This window comes from Magnolia sinica, chromosome 2 (genome assembly GCF_029962835.1).
Source record: "Magnolia sinica isolate HGM2019 chromosome 2, MsV1, whole genome shotgun sequence".
Lineage (NCBI taxonomy): Eukaryota > Viridiplantae > Streptophyta > Magnoliopsida > Magnoliales > Magnoliaceae > Magnolia > Magnolia sinica.
Window position 1 is genome coordinate 23,004,866 of NC_080574.1, and position 23,290 is coordinate 23,028,155.

Here is a 23,290-nt window from a genome sequence, read left to right on the forward strand (position 1 = left end):
AGGTGAGCCCATGGTGATGTTCACGTGAAATCTCCCTAACCATCATGTGTGTCACCCCATGTTAGGTCAAGAGCCCAAAACTTAGCTCCATCTGTAATTCAGGTGGACCACATAATTGGAAACAACATGCATGGTAACGCTCACCTTAAAACTATTTCCATTAGTGTGTCCCATGTGAATCATGTATAGGTATGAGTTTTCGGAGACAGGTCTAAATGTTTGTGTAGGATCTAATGATTGGAGTGGATTTCATATAATAATCCAGCGGGCTTCATATAAATCAAGGGTGAGCTTTCATCTTCCAATTATTTATTCTGGTGTGGTCCACCATAAACACAAAACAACCCGAATTTTTTCCTCTAGGCCTTATATGGTACTAAATATCTAATTGTCAAAGTAGATCTTATATAAACGCTATGGTGGGCCCTGTCAAAATTAAGAGCCCAATCCAATGCAATTAGTTTTTTTCTTATTACACTCCCGAAAGTTAAATGGGAATAAGGGGACATTGGTTTTTGGCGGGGCCAACTGTGATGTTTATGTTACATCTATTCGGACAGTTAGACATGTAATACTAGTGTAGGCCTATATCCCAAAAATAGGATGACTTATGATTTAGGTAGGCTATACCAAAGAAAATAGTTGGGAGAGAGATCTTCACCCTTGATTTTTATGGGGCCAACTATGATAATAGTGTGAAATTCACTCTAACCATGAGATGAAACACATATTTAATCTTATCTCTGACCCAAGTTGGTCCTACCAAGGAAAATAATTTGAAGGGTGATCATTGTCGTGTACAAATTTTCCAATCGTGTGGTCCACCTAAATCATAAATAGAGTGATTTTTTGTCCCATTGCCAATCTGAGACTAGGCACTTGAGGGTTGGGATGAATTTTACGTAAACATTAAACATCATTGTGGGACCCACCGAGCAACAGACCCATTTGCTCATACGCACAACCAACCAGCCATTTCAAAAATTCTAACAGAAGGACTATAATATGTAGCCGTTTGAAAACCTTTTTTTTGTTTCAAAAGGCATCGGAGTGTAAATTATATAATAATTAGATAGTTCTATGTGAAATTCCCTTAAATATACGTGACGTGTACAATTCTTTAGTGCCTGCGTATCAAGGTTCATTCGGATCCCGAGTATCATAGAACTCCCAATGGGATAGGGCATTTTTCCCTTTATTTCTTCTTCCTCGTCTTGACAGCAGAGAGGTTTTCGTAGAGGTTTTAGTCTTCCTTCCTTGTCGTAGCAGCAGAGAGAGAGGGAGAGAGATGGTGGCACTGCACGTGAGCTCGAAGGCGGAGCTCAAGAGGAGGGAGAAGCAGAAGAAGAAAGCGAAATCGGGCGGCTTCGAATCGCTGGGCCTCAGCTCTAACGTCTTCCGTGGCATCAAGCGCAAGGGCTACCGTGTCCCCACCCCTATCCAACGGAAGACCCTTCCCCTCATCCTCTCCGGCGCCGATGTCGTCGCCATGGCCCGCACCGGCTCCGGCAAGACCGCCGCCTTCCTCATCCCCATGCTCCACCGCCTCAACCAGCACCTCCCCCAAGGCGGCGTCCGCGCTCTCATCCTCTCCCCCACCCGCGACCTCGCTCTCCAGACCTTGAAATTCACCAAAGAGCTCGGCCGATATACAGGTCAGTTCGCTTTTGCCAATGCTGAATTATGAGATCATGGGCTGTACTCCGTTGATATTTCACCATCATTTTGAAAATGGTGGCGACTTATCTCCCTCGCATGCTCATGTACTGCTGCCTTTCCACATTGTCGTCTAAACTTAGACTTATTAAGCAATCCTAACCATTCGATTGATGGCTGTCGAATGGATGGTTAAGAGTAAAACGTAGTGAGTGGACCAAATGCCAATGGAAAAATCAGATTGTTGCCGATCGTTTTGGTTATGGTCCATCGGCAATCAAGTCGCTGATTTGGTCAGTCTGGACAGCCATACAACTATATGATGTGTACGGTTGAAGAGTCACCACCATTTTAAAAATGTTGGTGAACAATCACAGGAGTCAAATTACTTATGTGAAATTATAGGGATTTAGATGTAAATTAAGACCATTCATATACTGGGCCCTTCCATGGATTAACTATAGCCTTAAAGTTAGATGACTAATAGGATGATCCTAGCTGTCCGATGTGAATGGGTCCACATTTAATGAGCAAAAGCTTTCCAATAGAATGGTGAGGGTCATTGAACTGGCGTGGGTTTTGGGCCATGGATAATCAATGGCGGGCCCCACGAGGTGAAGGCTTTGGATTATGTTGGCCTTACCCCACATATTCAGGGTCCAATGCTTTGTCTCATATTATAGTTTCTTTGATGAAGAATGTTGATTGCGTAGGAGTATATTCGAACGAAAAATAACATGAATTTCTATGGGGATGCATGGTACATTCATGTGCTGGGTCCCACCATGGATGGGCTATGGTCCAAAAGTTACATAAGTTGGAAGATCCCAACTGGTCAATAGGATGATTCAGTTTTTAATTTGTGGTTGCTTTGCGTATTTTATTTTCACACAGACATTCGTATCAGCTTGTTGGTTGGTGGTGATAGCATGGAAAGTCAGTTTGAAGAACTTGCACAAAACCCAGATATTATAATTGCGACCCCTGGTCGGCTCATGCATCATTTGGCTGAGATTGAAGGAATGTCTTTACGCACTGTAGAGTATGTCGTATTCGACGAAGCTGACTGTCTCTTCGGAATGGGCTTTGCTGAACAGTTGCATAAAATCCTTTCGCAGTTGAGTGAGACACGACAAACGCTACTTTTCAGTGCAACCTTACCAAGCGCCCTTGCTGAGTTTGCCAAGGCTGGTCTGCGGGACCCACAACTTGTGCGGCTTGATCTGGACACAAGGATTAGCCCTGACCTGAAGCTCGCCTTTTTCACCTTACGCCAGGAAGAAAAACATGCTGCGTTGTTGTATTTAATTAGGGAGCAGATAAGTTCTGATCAGCAAACTTTGATATTTGTCTCTACGAAGCATCATGTAGAGTTCCTCAATATTCTTTTTCGAGAAGACGGCATAGAGCCATCTGTTTGTTATGGTGATATGGATCAAGATGCTCGCAAAATTCACATTTCGCGATTTAGAGCTAGGAAGACTATGCTGCTAATTGTGACAGATGTTGCTGCAAGGGGTATTGATATTCCGTTGCTTGATAATGTCGTGAACTGGGACTTCCCCCCAAAGCCCAAGATTTTCGTCCATAGAGTTGGACGAGCTGCCCGAGCTGGTCGAACTGGTACTGCGTATTCATTTGTTACATCAGAGGACATGCCTTATCTTTTGGATCTTCATCTATTTCTGTCAAAGCCAGTTAGGCCTGCACCCACTGAGGAGGAGGTTCTGCAAGACATGGATGGAGTATTATCCAAAATTGATCAGGCAATTGCAAATGGTGAAACAGTCTATGGACGTTTTCCCCAGACTGTTATAGATCTTGTTGCTGACAGAGTTCGGGAAATTATCGATGGGTGTACAGAGCTGATTACCTTGCAGAAGTCGTGCACAAATGCATTTCGCTTGTATTCAAAGACGAAGCCTCTGCCTGCAAAGGAATCCATTAGAAGAGCGAAGGATATGTCCTGTGAAGGATTGCACCCGATTTTTAAAAATGTGCTGGGATCCAGCGAGTTAACAGCGATGGCATTCTCTGAGCGCTTAAAAGCTTTTAGGTAAGCGTTGTCTGATTTCTAAAATTGTTATGGCATTTGCATTTTGAGAGGTAATTTCTGATTTTCACGTCTGAAATGTGTTTGTTCATGATGCAATGATAAATTGGTTTTCCTCATCTTGTTTGCTCATGCTTCATTAGACGGTTCATATATGTTGAGGAGAATTGTAGCTTCCAAATTCAAAAGTTATTGAATAATGTTTTATCTGGTGCTGGAAAACATGTGCTAGACCGAAGCAGACCATCTTGGAGGCTGAAGGCGAAGCTGCTAAAGCAAAGCATTTGCGAGTAACATCTTTCACTCTGATTACTTTGTCTTTAGAATTGTTTTTGATGAATTTGATGTACTTGTTACATTTCTGTTTGCGAAATCTCTTTCAGTACTTCAGTGATGAAGTCTCTGTTTTTGTTCCTGCTATATGAATTATGAAGTAGTTAACGTTCAAGAGGCATCATTACTCTAATCTCATTATCCTTTCATGTTTCAGTACCATTTACTCGTAACTGTATAGATGCACTGATGCTCTGAAACTCAAGTGGGCCATACCACAAGAAATAGTTTGGGATGCCCGCCATTGAAACCTTCTTAGGGCCCATAAAAGTTTTGGATCAGGCTGATATTTGTGTTTTATTTTCCTCCTGGTGGGGATCACCTTATGAACAGGTTGGATGGTATATAAACATCATGGTTGGCCCCAAGAAGGTTTCAATGGTGGGTGTTTCTGTCCCTACTAATTTTTATGTTGTGGCCTCCTTGAGTTTTGGATCTGCCTCATTTTTTTAGCTTACGTCCTACCATGAGTTGGCAAAACTGATGGACAGAGTGGATGTCATAGACATTGAGATGGGCCCTATTGTATTTGTTGCATGGGCTCCCTCTGTAAGAGACGTTCTAGGAACTTGTGACTGGGACTAGACACTCATCAGGGCTATGTTATGAGAACAATGGACAGTTAGAAAAAAGGATAGGCTACGGTCTACATTCAGCATACACGTGGCCCACTGGATTACTTGACGGTGTTGCTACTTTTTGAGGGCAAGGCATGTTCATGGGTCTTCCATGTGGAGAGGGATTTTCCGGGCTAAAGAGTTTTGCAAACATCTCACAAGATTCAGAGTTGGGGATGGGGCTTGGTCAGATTTTGGGAGGATTTGTTATGTGGTCGTGTGCTGCTTTCCAATATCTTTGAAGACTTGTACATGGTGGTTGCAACAAAAGTAGTTCTGGACCTCTAGTTAACTAGGTCATCAATAGGATGGGTTGTTGAGTAGTTTGGAGCCCTTTTTTTTTTAGGAATCTGAAGGATGAGGAGATTCTGTCCCTCCAGTGCCCGTGTTAGTGCCAGATCGCATATATATCCCCAGTGATAGGTCTGCTAAGAGAACATGGACCTTGGAATCAAGTGATCGGTTCTTGGTCAGGTCCCTGACTCTTCATTTGGGTGAGAAAGTTTATCTTCCATCATTCCCTCATAGAGAATTGGAATGTTCTGGTGCTGCTAAAAATTCAGGGTTTCATCTTGATTGCTTGTTGGAGAAAATGCCAACAGTGGATAATCTCTGGAAGAGTGGTATGCAAATCCCAAACAGGTGCATTATGTGTTGCAAAGGAGAAGAATTAGTCAATCACCTGTTTCTTCTGTCCTTTTGCTTCCAAACTTTGGGTGGGGGTCCTATAGAATGTGGGATTTCCTTGTTGATGCTGGCCTCATTGAATGGGGTGGTTGCTGGCATCATTTGCATGGGGTCAGGTTGGCAATATCTTATGGAAAATGGTCTGCAGGTATTATGAGCAACATGGATAGGTAGAATGACATTATCTTCCTGGTCAATGGTCTAGGGCTGTTAACAGCCTCAAATTGATTCCCTCTGTTCTGCTTGAATCAGGGTGGTAGGACACTGTTATCTTCGGTGGGCCGGCACAAGGCCTTGGAGCTGCGTAGGCCGCCACCCTGTGGGCTGTGTGAAAGAACTTCTTGGGGTCAAAAAGTTTTGGATCAAGCTGCTAATTTTGTTTCCCAGGGACTCAGATTCGGTAGTGACACCGCCAATGCTGGTCGGTGCTGGAAAAGTTCAATGGGCCGTACCATGATATATGTATTTTATCTAATCTGTCCATCCATTTTGTGAGCTCATATTAAGGCATGAGCCCAAAACTGAGACAATGGTGTGATTGAATGCCCACCATTGAAAACTTCTTAAGGGCCACAAAAGTTTTGGATCTAGCTAATATTTTTGTTTTCCCTTCACCCAATTTAGTGTGACCTAATCAACAGTTCAGATGGCAACTAAACATTAGAGTGGGCCCTAGGATGTTTTTAAATGGTCCGCATTCAATCATCATTGTTTCTTGTGGTGTGGTTCACCTGAGATTTGGATCCGTCTCTTTTTGGCTCATGCCCTAATATGAGCTCGCAAAATGGATGGACAGAGTGGATAAAACACATACATCATGGTGGGGCCCACTGAGCTTTTCCAGCACCATCTTGAATTGGTAGTATGACTTTCAAATTTGAGTCCATCCAGATCTATGTGACCTTATCAATAGTTGGATGGCAAATAAACATTACGTTGGACCCTAGGAACTTTTTAATGGCGGGCATTCATTAACCACTTTTTCATGTGGTGTGGTCCACTTGAGATTTGTATATGCATCATTTTTTGGATCATGCCCTACAATAAGCTGAAGAGGTGCCTGCTCAAAGACTCTATAGGCAAACGGGATCCAGACGTTATCTGTTTTCAGGAAACTAAGGTCCCCCTATTCAACGATAGACTTCTGGCCACCCTCTGGAGAGCGAAGGATGCCAAATGGGTTCCCCTCAACGCCATCCTAACCTGGAAATCTTCCAAATGGGATCTTCTTTCATCCTCCATGGTATCCTTTTCCGTTTCAGTTATCTTAAAAGATAAGTCCTCGAATTTTTGTTGCTTAATCTCATCAGTTTATGGTCCTAACTTGTCTTCTGCTAGACCAGCTTTTTGGGTTGAGCTAATATCAGACAATCCTTCTCAGGTCCATGCTGCATTGTTGGAGACTTCAACATCATTAGGTTCGCAGAGGAACATTCTCGGAAGAGAAGAATCACTTCAGTCATGGAAGACTTCTCTGATTGGATTCAATCTCATGAATTAGTTGATCTTCCCTTGTCTGGGGCTAGATTCACCTGGTCAAATGGGCGCTCGCACCCCATCCAACCCAGACTTAATAGATTCTTTCTTTCTACAGATTGGTTGGAGGCCTTCCCGTCTGCCTCCCAACTAGCCCTCCCCAGGACTACCTCAAATCACTGCCTGATCCTACTGAGACTGGAAGGCGAAAGTTGGGGGCCGAAACCTTTCCGATTCAACTCATCCTGGATAGGTATCGACGGTTTCAATCTACGGGTAGCAGAATGGTGGCCCTCATTTCGGGTCGATGGTTTCGCTGGCCACAAACTCCTATGCAAACTTCGAATGTTAAAGGGGAAACTGAAGGAATGGAAAGCAGATGAACTTGGAAAGAAGAAAGCAAAAAAGGCAGAATTACTTTTGGAACTCCAACAAATAGATGTGGACGCTGAGGGCTCCCGGATGTCTTCGGTTACGGTGGGAAGACGCATTCAGATAATTCAAGATATAGTGACCAAGGCTCTGCAGGAGGAAACGACTTGGAAGCTAAAATCCAGAGTGAGATGGATTGCAGAAGGGATCAAGAACACAATTTTTCCACAACATCGCAAACATGCGTGCCCGTGCTAATGCCATTTCAAGCATCACAATCGATGGCACCAGTATAGAGGACAGACAGGAGATATCCAATCGTGCTATTCAACACTTCAGATCCCTCCTCTCCTCAGAAGGTTGGTCCAGACCGCTCCTCGATAATATCCAGTTCCAATCGCTGGATGAGATGGAAGCTAATTCTCTGGAAGCCCCTTTCTCTGAAGAAGAAGTGAAACTGGCTATTCACGAGCTGGGAAGAGAAATCTCCAGGACCTGATGGCTTCCCAATAGCGTTTTTCCAATCCTATTGGGATATCATCCGAGCAGATATTATGGAATTTATGTTCGAATTCCACAACAGAGGTAGATTATCTAGAGGACTAGGTGCGTCTTTTATAGCCCTAATCCCCAAGGTGTCAGGTGCTAGTTCCTTTTCAGATTTTAGACCTATCAGTCTGATAAGAGGCCCTTATAAGACATTAGCGAAGGTGTTATCCACTCGCCTCTCTAAAGTAATGGGGAAACTCATATCGTCGAACCAGAACGCCTTCATCAGGGGCAGACAGATCGTTGATTGCGCTCTCATAACTAACGAAGTTCTTCATTCATGCCACAAATCTAGTGAAAAGGCAGTCTTCTGTAAACTGGACATAAAAAAGGCATACAACCATGTGGAGTGGGACTTTTTGCTTTATATGCTTCGCCGCGTGGGTTTCGGAGCTAGATGGAGAAGTTGGATCAGCGCTTGTGTCAGTTCAGCCCATTTCTCGGTTCTCCTCAACAGCACTCCCACAGGGTTCTTCAGCAGCTCCAGAGGGCTTCTTCAGGGTGATCCTCTATCCCTTTTGCTTTTTTTAGTCATTGGTGAGGCCTTGTCCCAAATGCTACACAAAGGTCAGAAGGAAGGTATTCTTTGCGGCATTAAGATGCCGGGGGGTGCACTCTCCAATTTCGCATATCCAGTTCGCTGACAACACCCTTATTCTCTCCGCGGCATCCCAGGCTTTCATTGATAATCTGCACACAACTCTGCGATGCTTTGAAGCGGTTTTCGGTCTAAGAATTAATATGGCCAAATCGAAACTTTATGGAGTGAATCTGTCGGATTCAGAAATTGCCAGATATGCAGAGTCCATGAGCTGCCACTCAGCTTCTTTTCCTTCTTTGTGGGGCTCCCTCTTGCTATCGGTCTTCCCCCAAAATTGATGTGGGACAAAGTCATCGCCAAATTCCAGAAATCCTTTGCTAGATGGAAATGCAAATACTTTTCGATAGGGGGCCATCTCACCCTTATCAAGGCAGCTTTGTCCAACTTGCCCATATATTTTGTGTCCCTCTTCAAATGCCCTTCTTCAGTGTTGTTGGTTATTGATAAGCTGCGACGTGACTTTATGTGGTGTGAAAAGGACAACCAGAAGAAGTTCCACCCTCTCGACTGGTAGGAAGTTTGTAAACACTACCAAGAAGGTGGCGCCTGCATCAAGAACCTGAAGATCATGAACCAGGCCCTTCTTGGCAAGTGGATTTGGAGACTGGGAACGGAAGGAGGCACTCTCTGGAATTCCATCATCAAAGGAAAATACGACTGCTCCCCTGGAGGTTGGTGGACCAAAGACTCGTCAGCGCATAGGGTTGGAAAGACATTATACGTTCCAAAAAGGAATTCCTTCTCAATATCAGCTTCGAGCTAGGTAACGGTCACTCCATTCGATTCTGGGAAGACTTGTGGATAGGGGAGGAGCCACTGATGAACCGATTCCCTAACATCTATCGTCTAAGTCCTAAAAAAAATATTCCAGTAGCTAACTACTTCTATATCTCTAACGCTAGTATCGTCTGGGACGTGAAGTGTTTCAGAAATCTTCACGATTGGGAGATCTTAGAGTATGCGGTGCTTCTTCTCCTCATCTCCAAAGTTGTGCCTGACCCCTCTACTCCTGATAAGATCTTATGGGCTGGAGACAAAAGCAGCGTCTTCTCGGTTTGATCCTTCTACGCTCAGCTATCCCTCCCGCGTTCGCCTTTGAACCCAGCTGCCTCGCATATTTGGAAGTACGATGCTCCCCCTAAATACATCTGCTTTGCATGGTTAGTAGGCAAAAACAAAATTCTCACAATGGACAATCTGAAGAAAAGGGGCATGTTCATCGTCAACATCTGTTTATGTTGCATGAAGGATGAGGAATCAGTGGACCACCTCTTTGTCCATTGCCCTCTCATCTCTCAGATCTTGGCTGAATTCTTCTCTCGATACAAAATTAGCTGGTGTAATCCGATGTCCTCCTGCAATTTGCTCTCGGCTTGGCATGGAATCAAGATAGGAAAATCCATCACTCACATTTGGAGAATGGTGATCCTCGCCGTCTGGTGGTCAGTATGGGAGGAAAGAAACAACAAATGTTTCAACGACAATTCTACTTCAGTCCAAGAAGTTTGGTCAAGAGCTAAATTTCATATCTTTCAATGGGCGGGCATTGTTAACGGGCAAAAAGACTTTGATATGCTTTTTTTAGGCTGTTAGTTGTCTGCCATCTCAGCAGACTTCTTCTCTCTTTTGTACCTTTCTCCTTTTTTCAATATAATTCTAGTTATCCGTAAAAATAATAATAATAATAATAATAAGCTGGCAAAATAGATGGACAACATGGGTATGTAACACATACATTGGGTTGGGCCCCATGATCAGGGCCTCACCTACTAAGCTGTAACACATTCATCCGGACCATTAATTTCAAAATTTCTTAAAAAATTTCAATGTGAGATATTTTGGTGTTACATTCATATCCTAATATATTTAACATTTATATTAAATAGTTAGAAAATTAAATATAGGAGTTTTGTAGTCAAATCGCAGGTTGACAGGTTCATAAATTTATCAGACAACCCAATATAACACTCTCACCAAAGAGTGGACCGTTATGCCACCATAAAGATATTCAAAACAAAAAATGAATACATATTTAGAATATTTAGATTTTTTGGATTTTTCTGGATAATTGTTCATATTTTTTGGGCTAAAAAATTAAAAATTAAAAAAATTGATTGATACAAGGGCGTAACAGCCGTTATGCCTCCCACATCGGCCATTATGCCGATACACTGTATCGGTAACGGTAGTGGCTATTACGGCCACCATTATCGATACAGAATACCTTGGCTAGTTATTAGATGGTGGGGTTGAATGAGGATTTGGGAATTCAATATGTTACAAGTTGTGACTTATAATTAGTCGAATTATGTATTAGCTAGAAAGTTGTTGATGTCAAAGTGTCCTAATTTCTTTTGAACACATTACGATGATGCTCCTATTTTCTTAGCATATGGATGGACAAGCCATCTCAATCCCTGTCGGGGTATTCTTAGGTTGCTTTAAATGAACTCATTCTCAATTGAATACCTACTGGTCTTCCCACACACTAATCTCAACACCCTCATCTCTACAACACAACCCATCACCAAAGTCTTCGTGTTTTGGAATTGCCTTGACGATGGAGTGATTGCTTGACTTATCTTCTTGATTCTTCAAAAGCCTCATTTTATGGTAGCCTCTTGGAGGATCGCTCTTGAAACACCTCCAGTACATCTCTTCTCGCCTTCATAACAATCACCGAGATCACAACCCTCGGACGGAAAGTTGTAATACCAACTCATGCAAATAAAAAAATTGAATCGTGTGTAATTCGACGCAAGATTCAGTGTAGAAACAGAAATATAAGAAGAGGATCACAAGTCTACTGCATCAAAACAATCAATAAGGGGAAACTCTAAATTACATTTCTCAATTTCATTTATCATCAACTCTGTACATGTCCTGCAATAAAGAACATGCATGAGCATGCTCACTTGCAACTCTCCGTATTAGCCAAAAATCTTCTAGGAAGCCCTTGATTCAATTCAGTCTTAGACTTCCATTCTACTATTGTTTCCTAAGATAAGAAATTCTTTAGTTGCTAAAAATTCTAGAACAACAAAATTTAGTAAGACTCTTAACTTAAATGGCTTTCACTAGTTGGTACTTTAATCTCCAAAGGAGTCTTTGTAAAATCCAATTCAGAAACATCTAAACCATTCCTATAAGGTCCTAAATTGACTATAAACAAAACTATTAGTTCCAAAATAATTTTGACTACTAAAGACCAAACAGTATCTAATTAACAAGCATTAGAAAGTTTCATGGGGTTAAGAAAATGTCCAAAATATCCCTCTGCAAATTAAGAAATCAATATCCATTGCTCTTTCCTCCTTGTTGTCAAAAAGGTTTCAAAAGCACTTGATTGTTCAAAAGATGAGGAATTATACATCTCATTCAGAAATGTTTTTTTTTTTTTTCTGGAGCTTTCCTTACGGCAAGGGTATTGTATCTCATCATCCTCTGAGAAGCTCACTATGACATGAACCGTTTGGCTACCAGATGGGGTGAGTGATTGATAGATATATGATATAATTCCTACAACATTTACTAACTCTTCAAGTGTAAATTTTTGTCTGTTGGTTTGCTTCACTGTCTTCAACTCTTCTCTTCCTTAGTGAAGATCCATTGGTTAATTGTATGAAATGTTATATACTGAGAGCATGCTTGCAATATTGCATAGGGCAATTATTGCGTCTTTGTACTATATGATGGTTGTCCTTGTCTTCACAAGGATAATACTTACAGGTGAGTATAATCTTAGTCATGTAGGATTTCCATTGTTTGGAGTAGAGTGCCAACATTAATTCCTTAATCTTATTCCACGAGAGGCATTTATTTTTGTTTATAAAATTGTTTTATAAATGTAAATCACAGGGTCCTTCTAGTCAATGGGTTGATGTCATGAAGAAGAAAAGGGCTATTCATGAAGAGGTCATCAATTTGGTGCATCAGCAACGATCTAGTGATCAGGTGGCAAAGGTAGGTCTTTTTTTATTAACTGTCGTGCCAATCTTGTTCATTTGAATTCACACCTAAAATTCATCAATACAAATCACTTTTCTAATGTTCCCATGAAGTACTTCCATAGAATTAGAAATTATTTTGATGTGATGCTTACCTTAAAATATGTCCCGAACATAATTTTGGTTGAATGAACTTCAACAATTTTCATTTGTCACTATGATTCCCATTGTTCTTTGTTCTAGTTTCCAAACTATCTCTACAAGTTCTAGGGTGTGCAAAGGTTCCCAGATCCTTGTGGAAATCATGCAACTGTCTTCATTGAATGGAAAAGTGGCAGCCAGAGGACCTCTGTCCGCATACAGTATTGGAAAGTGGCTTGGCCTTTATGTGATTCACGAGTAAGGAATCATCTTGAACATAGCAATATTAGTTGATTACGGGTGGTGGGAAGGAATACAGTACAGATACTGGTTATTTGACATGTGACAGAAAAATGTATGTAGCCATGTTAAGTCATTCACAAGATAATCTTTATTAGGTTGAGGAAGTGCAGCGTGACCAGTTCCTAGACGATGAAAAGAACAAAAATAATCTTAGCATTCACTTCTTCTTTTTCTTTTTAGATTTATCTGGTAAATGGCATGGCCAGACATTTTATTTTGAAAAACATAGTCAGTGAGCATGGCTAGAAAAACATTGCGTGATGCAGCAGAATACCAAACAATCGGCTATCAATTGCAACCAGTTTTCGAACTATCGGTATCGCTACAAGTTTCGCTGGTCGGGGATATAGAAACAATATCGATATCGCTGATAATTGGAAATGCAGGGAAACATGGGAAAATTGTTTTAAAAAAATTCAGTGAAACTTCAGGAGATGCTAAAATACATATATTTGCATAGTTAGGAATTAAAAAAATTGCAAAAAGAACGCACACATGATAACTCACAGGGGGCTTAAAAGCATGTGTTTTTGTAAGCAATTAGTCCAACCATCCCATCTATCCATCCAACCATCCTAACTTCCATCCAAATATCCATCAATATTTCATAATATCGACAACACATGATATTTTGCCGAGAAATCGTCGATAACTGAAAAGGGAACGAAAGAATATGGTCCCAATATTGCCCATGATGCATTAATGATAATATTGTTGACAATTTGATCACTACATACAGCCACGCGTCAATAAAAAAAAATTTGAAATGGAATTTTTTAATAAACGGACTTTTGGCAATATCAATACATTAACGATATTATAGAAATATCGCCGATGCACTGGCGAGACAAGCAACACTTGGAATTTACACAATAAAAAATATTGGCGATGCATTGGAGATATCGATACATTGTCGATACAAGCGACACCTGGAATTTACACAATTGAAAACATTGGTGATACATTGGCGATACTTAGCGATACATCACCGATACTTGCAATTTTTTATACTACCAGTGTTATCTGTATCACTGAGCCGGAGATAGGGATAATACCGGGGATACTCCGAACAATGATTGCAACAAGAACCTATGTAGGAAGTTCAGATGATTACTGTATATTGAGATTTTCACTAAGCATAATGGTTGTTGCATAGGCAAGAAAAGGACTCGGTTATGGAGGATGGCTATCCTTGCAGTTTGGTAGTCGGTTTGGGAAGAAAGAAATGGGAGATGCATTAGGGATGTTTCGAACTCCGTAGAGGCTGTTGCTTCAAAGGCAATGCGGTTAATGATAGAATGGGCTGTTCATGTAGATTTTTTGAAGGGCTTTGACCTTCTTTTTATTTGAGTCTAGTAGAGTCTGCTTTCTCAGCGGATCCTCTCTCCAATTTCTGTATTTTCTTCTTGTTTCTTAATTCAATATCATCATCTTTCAAAATAAAAATAAAAATAATGGTTGAACTTTAGAGCCCCCATTGGTTTCCAATCAATCAAATCTTGAAGCCAGTATTGAGTGCAACAATCAGATAAACAAAAAAGAACAGTTGTACGAAGAGGTTCTTGGAAATTAATCACTCCAATCAAGAAACCCAAGTGGAATCACTCCACCAAATAGGAGCTCGAACCCTTAAACTAAACCCAGTTCAGAAACTGTGTATGTTACTAAAAGAGCTGACATTTTATTAATAAATCTGTTTCAAATGTATGGCTGAATACAGGTATTTATATAGATTATTGGTTAATAAATTTCCTAATTTGACTCTAGCTCCTGATTTTCATAAAAGTAAAGGAAATGAACTAATTTGCATGGAAGTAGGAAACTGACTTTGCTATTTATTCTAAACGATCTGTGTATAGATGTGTACAGTGCACACATGTGAATAAGGCACATGTGCTCAGTGCTCACATAGACAGTCCATGTGTTTGGGGTCCACAATCGATCAGGCCTCATATCGGGCCAACTAATCTGGTTGGACAGGTTGGGACCAATCCAATGATTGGATGATGTGGGTCAGTTTGTACACGTATGTGGAAGTCTGGAACCATCTTTTTTTCATCTGTATGGAGCTTGGGTCCCATCTTTTGATATGAGATGTGATGGTGGGGCCTGATTGTATCAAAGGCTCATAACCACATGATTAAGTGAACCAAAATATAAATTTCTGACAGTAAAGGAAAACTGAAATCTAATCTGAGGTTTTAAGTACACACCAATATGAGGTTAGTACTCTTTCTGCTTATCATGACGAGATAATGGAGCCAATGAAGATTTATTATTATTGTTTTTTTTTTTTTTTTCCTTTTGAAAATTAATGAGTGCCAAAACATTTCATTTTGTTTATGGTGTTGGCAGTGTCCTAGAAGTATCACTACCAGTACCCCGTACCTATCAAAGGTGTCTTGATAGTTTCTAATAAATCAGTGATGCTTGGTCAATGTCATAACCAAGTTGGCTTACTCAAGTTCTGAGTATTGTGTGTCAAACTTTTAAAGAATTTTGTTTCCATTCATTGATCGAGTTCACGCTACTTTTCCTCATTGACTTTTCTCTGCATTATTAGAAGTACCACTGGTAGTGGTACTGGTAGTGGTACTAGAAGTACCACTACCAGTACCCCGTACCTATCAAAGGTGTCTTGATTGTTTCTAATAAATCAGTGTTGCTTGGTCAATGTCATAACCAAGTTGGCTTACTCAAGTTCTGAGTATTGTGTGTCGAACTTTTAAGGAATTTTGTTTCCATTCATTGATCGAGTTCACACTACTTTTCCTCATTGACTTTTCTCTGCATTAGATTTGGAACGTTTAGTGTACTTTGATGAACTATATACAAGCTGCTTGATTACTTTTGCTGGCAGTATTATCAATAAGATCAGGTGTCAAATTTTTTATTTTAAGGATAGGCTTTTATTTATTCAAACGAGATCAGGCCTCCTAGCTCCAAAATTTTGGCATACTCTTTGGCATGGCTGGCAATCTTTGTATGGCTAGCCAATATCTATCTTCAATTGCATTTCAACAAAAAATACATCTAAATGCAGGGTCTGATTGGAATATTCTTGTAAATGAAAAGTTACTGCATCTTTTAGGGGGTTTTCCTTTGTACTTGATATTAACCAATTTATTTTCTTTATTATTCCAGATGCAGGACATAAAGTCGGATAGCATATTTCCTGAAGAAAGGGAGATAAAAGGTTTTGTCCTTTCCTAATCTTATCTTGATAGTGCAAGTATAAGACCCTCGATTTTTTGTTTCTTTTTTTCATAAAGGCTCCCCACATTTATTGTATTGTTCTTTAGGTGATAAATGGTAAACACTCTCCACTGCCCTGTTTCTTTTTTATAGTGATTTTAGAATAAGCTTCATAGAACCATAACAACCCCCATCATTTGTGTTGTCCTTTGGCTTTCTTTTCTTTTTTTCCTTCTCCCCCTTCATCCTTTGGCCTCTCCTATTCATATTAGTGTACTTCTGGGATAATTATCTTTTGAAATTCTAAAAAAGAAAAAGAAAAGCAAACACCGAATTGAACTGTTGCTGTGTTCTCTTGGTATCCATATTAGAAGTTCGCGGTTCTAAAAGAAAGGCAGAGAGCTTTAAGGATGAGGAGTACTACATAAGTTCAATACCGACAAATCAAGTAGGTTATTTTTATTATTATTATCTTTTATTCATCATGATGGTGCTAAGCCTGTGATTGTATCATGTAATATATTTCTTCTCTGGGGCTTCACCATGTCTGGTAGTTTTATCAAGTTACACGTTTAGGGTCCATGGCGCATATTTAGTTTCTTCTCAGATACTCTAGGAATTTTTATTTTTATTTTTAATTCCTATTATTTTAAAACATTGGAAAGATAAATAATAGGGTTCAATGTCTGTACTTTCCAGCATCTGGAGGCAGGTTTAGCAGTAAAGGCAAACGAGGGCTTTGGATCAAGCAGGTAATTTAAAGCTTTGTATTCCTCCCATAGTCTCATATTAACAAGGGGCTGATTTCAATATTGCTTGTTTCCTCCTATTGGTTGATTACAATAATTAACAGTGATGTTTTGAAGAGTCAGATATCAGCTATAGTTATAAACTTATAATCACTCAGCACATATTATAGCGAATCAAAGCAGTATAATGAGATATAATGCCCTGTCAGTGATTAAAACAAATATTTAGTGGAGCAGGAGAAGCTTGAGAGATGGTGGGAAGACTAAATACAAAAATTGAGTTCAATATTATTTTGCAAGCACATGTTGTGAACAGTGTCATACACGAATATCTGAAGATTATATTTAAAACAAATATTAAAATTTATATTAAAAAAAAAAAACTGTATCTGTTGATAACTTGATACTTCTGGCCACTTCTCCATCTATCGAATTTTTTTATTTTTTATTTGGAAAGATGAAATTTCATTAGAGGCCAAAGGCCAGAACAGAAAACTTGAGGGAAGGAGGGAGAGCTTTTAGATCCTATTCATTGCATCCCATTCGAGAGCTTGAGATAGTTGTGAATTTCTGGGTACTATTCTTCAAAATGTTGTTTATTGTGTCCTTATTTTCCATTAAGCACGACTTTTTGTTGCATGTGTCCTTATTTTCCATTAAGCACTGTGATCACATCTGGAGCAAGGTAATCCATAACGGTAACGGTGGCCATAATGGCCCCTGCCATTACCGTTACAGTGCAGGCTAGTACGGCTTCTTCTTCTTCTTCTTCTTCTTTTATTTTATTTATTATTATTTTTATTTATTATTTGGTCGGGTAACGGGCTGTTATGGGTCTTTTTTTTTTCCATTACAGCCATTACATAACCATTTTGGAATACTTTGATCTGCAGTGGTAAATCAAGAGTTTGGCATATTTCCTCTTTTGTTTGCTGCTATTGATGCTATTTACTCTTACAGACTAGAAGCTGCTGTTCTGGATCTAGTAGCAGATGACAGTGCTGGTTTGCAGAAACAAAAATCTGTTTATCACTGGGATAAGGTATTTTCAACACTTAAACCTAATTCTTTTCTTACTTAAAAGTAATCCCAAATTTGTAAAGTTTTGATTTACTTTGGTTTCAGAGAGGTAAAAAGTACATCAAGTTAAACAATGGTGAACGTGTGACGGCCTCTGGAAAGGTATCATCTTGTACATTGTTGTAAACTAATGCAAACCAAGCAGTATTTTGTGTTTGGTTTTTGGATTTATGATTTCCAGAATTAAATAAATAAATAAATATTTTGATAGCTTTATATTCTCCAATGCAGTTTTTCCAAGTATGGTGCAATAAATTTTTTCTGGAATTTTCTTTTCATCATTGAAATTACCGGAACTATGGTGCAAGGTTAATATAGATGGGCAATTGATTCCAGAGCTAGCTACAATGTTTGTCTTATTCTTCTTTACTTATGGGAGCAGTTGCGACCAAATGTGAAGCATAACCTATCATCGAAATGAATTCGTGATTTCTGCAGGAATTGCATCACCTTGACCCTTTTTACAAATTGAATAGAGCAACTTTGTGTGATTTGAATATAACTTGCAGGCCTACGACCCTATGGCTCAGTAGTAGACTCACAAGAGTTTTAACACCAGGTCATGGGTTCTGGCACCCATTATGGTGTGAGTGCACGGGCGTGTGGGGTGTGCGAGTGCATGGGCGTGTGTGAGTGCGTGTGAATATATATATATATATATATAACTTGCAGATTTGTACAATTGCACTTGGATCCACACGAAACTGAGTTGATTTAGCAGACTTTCAAGTTGGGTCATTGAGTTTTTAAACGTTGCTTGTGAGTGTTCTAGTTTCAACACTTGCTGACAATGTCACCCATAAGACTCCTTTTAATCCAAGAAGCCTCTTTCTCAACCCTTTTTTCTCATCCCTGTGCAAGGTAGGAGATGGCATGAAATGTTTGGTTTGCCCAATGGTCTCATACATCAACCAAAATATAGGCTCTTGGGGGCTGTTTGGATACAGGAACAATTTTCTCAACTCCTTTTTTCTCTAGTTATTTGATAGTTTGATGATTTCCAAGTCCATTGTTTTGCAAGAAATCTAATTTCACATTATTGGGAGCTAATTCTGCAAAATTTTCCACGCGATATGTTCCTCTTTTATTTACCTACAGGAATGCCTATTAGTGCATAAACTGTTTTTCTGCCTTACTGTGTCTCTTAATTCCTGTAACGTAGGTCAAGACAGAGAGTGGTGCAAAGGTAAAAGCTGGCAAGACAGGGATATACAAGAAATGGAAAGAACGGTCACACAATAATATCTCTTTTAATGGAATGGCCACTGACAGCAATGCTGAGGGTACTGGTTTAGCAGGTAATCCCTGAAAGCAGACAAAATCCTGTTTATTGGAAGCATGTTGCTGCTTTTCTTGTGAGCTTTGACTGAACTTTTTTAATACTTGGTTTGGGAGTATGTTACTTCATTAATGAAATATATAGTCTTTTGGTATACAAACATACATTGAATCTCGTCTTCTTTGATTTCTCTTCATCAATCTTTTGATCTTTAAGAATGATGTCATAGAAAGTGTGGTTTGACAACTTTCCATGAAGATTTCATTGAATTTTAGACATTCTTCATAATAAAGCCTTCATGTGGACATATATAGTTTATGATCTGCAGTTTGGTTGGCTAGTCAAAATACATTAGCCAATGTTCAGCCAACTGTTGGTTGAGATCATTATTGTGTTTATATATATATATATATATATATATATATATATATATATATATATATATATATATATATATATATATATATATATATATATATATATATTTGTCATCATATCATGAGTATTTCGGTTGTATGTGTTATTGATAAAAATTCTTTCCGTGCTGGATAACCATATATTTCTTCGAAGTTCTTGCTTGGTTCCATCATCATTCATGTAATTTACTGTCATTGGACTAATTTGTTGGAAAGCATGCAAACTTTCTGTGAGGTATGACTGCTTCCTCTATGTGGGTTCAATCTGAGTCCTTGGTTTTAGCGCCTTTTTCTTTATTTTTTTATTATTTTTTTTTATTTTTATTTTTTACACACTCACGCTGTAGTGGAATTTCACCACCTATGGATACTTGAACCCCTGACCGGGTGTTGAAACTCCTGAGAGTCTACCACCCGAGCAAGAGTAAGGATCCATTGGTTTTAGTGCTTAAGTATCTGTCGGCTTCACTTCAAATAACACTAGTTAGTTCCCTCTCAGATGGCATGTGTTCCATAATCATGCCATTACAATATATTACCCGATGTGCACTGCAAGAATTCCCTTCTTTGCTACTTGTTCGCGTCAGTTGCATATGATGGTTTCTTAAACTTTAGGTATCAGGATGCCATTCTTCTACTCAAATTATATGTGAAGACAGGCTGAGGATGCATTAACAGGAAAATGATCTCATGTAGTAACATTAGAGGGAATGGAGCAAATTATGGGAGGGAGGACCTAATCCTTGATGCTAGTAAGGAAGGGAGGGAGTAGAGGTTTACACTGTATTTTAACAGTATTCATTCTTAACTAGCCAGAAAATGGAATACAGCAAAAAAATGATACGGGAAATGTTCGTGTTTAATTTAGCCTTAATCGTTAAAAATATGGGAATATCATTCAAAAAATGGAAACCCCGAAAATTTGGAGGATAAGAAGTATGGATTTAATAAGGTGTGGACTCAAAAACAACGGAATTAAAGAAAAAATAATAATCTATGCGTGCATATATGGGTCTAATATATTATATATAAATAAGGTTAAAATAGAAAACTTTATAAAGAGAATTTCTCTGTGTTTGAAAAATGATGTATGTAGATAGTTGAATGGTGTTCTTTGCATCTGTCATATCCTTCCTTTTCTAGTAATCCGCATATCAGTCAGTCCATCTCTGCTAAAACTGTACACCTACTCAATTTTATCAATGGTGGCGACCACCAATCTCTGCTTTTTAAGTTGCCTCCAATAATTCTTCGGAATAAAACCTTTTTTTTTTTTTCTTTTTTGAAGAGTTTATGAGGGGCCGTGTTTGATTTGGTTTTGCCCAAAAAAATGATTTTTTTTTTGCCTATTTTCCAAAAGGAGTTTCAAAAGTGTAATCAATTATCATCATCATTGTCTATGCCTTATACCAATTAATTGGGATTGGCAACATGAATCTTGTTACACTGTCAAGGGCCATACCTTCAGTTGGACCCTAGGTTGTCTTTCCTTGCTACCTCCATCCAAGTTCTTGGTCTCCATTGCACATGACTAAACTATCTAAGTCTACCCTCCCCCATGTTATTACCTATTGGTGCTAGTTCAAAGTTCCTTCAAATGCCTTCATTTATAATTCTATCATTCCTTATCTTGCCACCCATCCATCTTAACATCCTCAATTCAGGTACGCTCATCCCATGTTGTTCCTTAACTTCCCAACATTCTGTCCCATAAAGCATGGCTGGTCTTATAGCTATTCTATAAAATCTTCCCTTTAGTTTGAGTGGCAGATGACTATCACATAAAACTCCCAAGGCATAACTCTATTCTTCCACCCAGCTTAAATTCTGTGGGCAACATCCTTCTCAATCTCTCCACTCTTATGAATTATTGAGCCAAGGTATCAAAAGCAGTATTTTTGGGAAACTGCTTGGTTAGCAATCTTAACTAATTCCTCGTTTTCACTCCTTTTGTTACTAAAATTACACTCCAGATACTCTGTTTTAGTCCAACTGATTCTAAATCATTTAGATTCTAAACACTCAAAAAGTCAAGCTTTGTGTTTATGCCGTCCTTCATCTTGTCAATCAAAACTATGTCATCTGCAAACAAACATACCATGTGATTTCTTCCTGCCAGTGCCTCATTAACTCATCCATAACCAATGCGAAAAGTAATGCTCAGTGCCAATCCCTGGTGCAACCCTATAGTGCAAGCCTCTGTTTAATCAATTATATGAGGGTTTTTTTTTTTTTTTTGCCTTTCAAATTACGGAGTTCAAAATGGAGTTCTGCTAACTATGGTTAAGCCTGAGTTGTAAATAAAAAACTTGCGGGAATTGTTACTCTGTATTCCTGACATGTTCTTTCAGATTTCCCATTATGTGCATCCTTATGGATCACCATCATTCATTTGCTATCTGTTTATTCGAGCTCTCTCACCATTGGTGTGTTTGATCCTGTTTATGTTGATCAACAAGAAATATGTTTAAACATTCAATGCTGTTTCTCATGCATCTGAAAGGCATTGTCACTAGGATGTAAATGAGGAACAACCACCTGCAACTGGCTGTAAGCTAGTCATCAATCCTTTGTTTTCTTTCGTAATTTCTGTTTCAGCATTCATTCATAAATTCTTGTGTTGCCTCATATGTTGTTTCTTCTGCGATCCAGACACGCATACTTGTGTACATTCACATTCTTGGAAGTTGTAATATTGAAAAAGAAAATGCCTACAGAAACAGCATAACGTGACCGTCTCAAACTTGTATGCATTTTTCAGCCAATCGTCGGATGCAGGGGAATAACAGACACTTCAAAGGGGCAAATAAATACCATGCAGTGCCTAATGCCCATGTGCCATCAGAGCTGAGAGATCCCGAGCAGGTGCGGAAGAGGCGTCAGCAAAAGGCTAATAGAGTATCTTACATGAAGAGCAAATCTGCCAAGGGGAAAAAGTATGGAAAAAATGGGAAAAGAGGAAACAGAAAGTCTTCGAAGCCATAGATTCAGATCCTTCATAAGTGACTTCTAGCCTTGAAGGTCTGCCAACGCAAGGAAAGAGAAAGGAACGGTCCCAAAGCCAGCCTTAGAAAGAGATGAGCAGTAAGCTTTCACTCTGTTCGCATGTGGCCGTGTCATTTCAGGCCATTTTTCTTTCTTTCTTCTTTCTGTATCGTGGCAAGTTTTGTTTTATTAATTAATTAAGACTCTTTGTGCAACTTTTTTGTTTTTGTATTCATTTTCTTTTTTGTTTCAGAAGGGGTATGCTCCCTTTCTCTGTCGAGCTGTTTTTGATCTTGATTGGTTGGTCTGATGAAAACATTTCTATCGAGACATTGATGCATTGGAAAATATCATTCATGTCAGTTTTCATCATCACTTGAACGAAACAAAGATGCATTCTTCCCAAGATTCATATATCATTCATAATAAACATTCACATGGTGATATGGTATGTTGGAACAGTATTTTGAAACTTGATTACTCTATAGATTAGATGGTTAGCATCACTAAACCCAAGTGCTTTCGAATCATAAGCAATCCACCAGGCTTGACATAGAAGTTTCAAGGTGATCAATAGACCTATGTTTGTTCTCCTGTCAATCTAGACTATCCACTTTTCATGTTATTGATGATCAGTCTCTTCTGATCCATGTGATTTTCACAGCAAACACCTGTCCCCAGTGCTATGAACAAATGAGCAGTCCATATCAGTGATTGGTGATCTGATGTGTCATTTAAAAGCTTTGGTGGATCACACATACAAAGATAATCATGATAATAACAACAGTAATGAGGGAATGAGAGTAACATGAGATATGCTGAGAAATTCATTGCTATTGGAGTAGCTGAAA

General features: G+C 39.2%; 1 protein-coding gene across 5 annotated transcripts; it reads left to right on the plus strand.

Annotated features, from left to right (window-relative positions):
- Positions 1 to 1,151: 1,151 nt before the first annotated feature.
- Positions 1,152 to 22,845, plus strand: LOC131236645 (putative DEAD-box ATP-dependent RNA helicase 29). 5 transcript variants are annotated; one of them, XR_009166817.1, is made up of 12 exons: positions 1,160 to 1,655; positions 2,551 to 3,712; positions 3,942 to 3,999; positions 12,203 to 12,307; positions 15,880 to 15,931; positions 16,302 to 16,378; positions 16,630 to 16,682; positions 17,640 to 17,721; positions 17,805 to 17,861; positions 18,922 to 19,057; positions 22,216 to 22,538; positions 22,693 to 22,811. XR_009166817.1 is itself a non-coding variant. In XM_058233958.1 (11 exons), exons 1-11 carry the CDS (start codon positions 1,289 to 1,291, stop codon positions 22,437 to 22,439), a joined length of 2,373 nt encoding a protein of 790 aa, XP_058089941.1. In that variant the 5' UTR covers positions 1,160 to 1,288; the 3' UTR covers positions 22,440 to 22,811. The 5 variants fall into 5 exon arrangements, 3 of the variants coding, with proteins under 3 accessions (XP_058089943.1, XP_058089942.1, XP_058089941.1); XR_009166818.1 differs by having other exon boundaries at positions 22,696 to 22,811; XM_058233958.1 differs by having other exon boundaries at positions 22,216 to 22,811.
- The last annotated feature ends 445 nt before the right edge of the window (positions 22,846 to 23,290 follow it).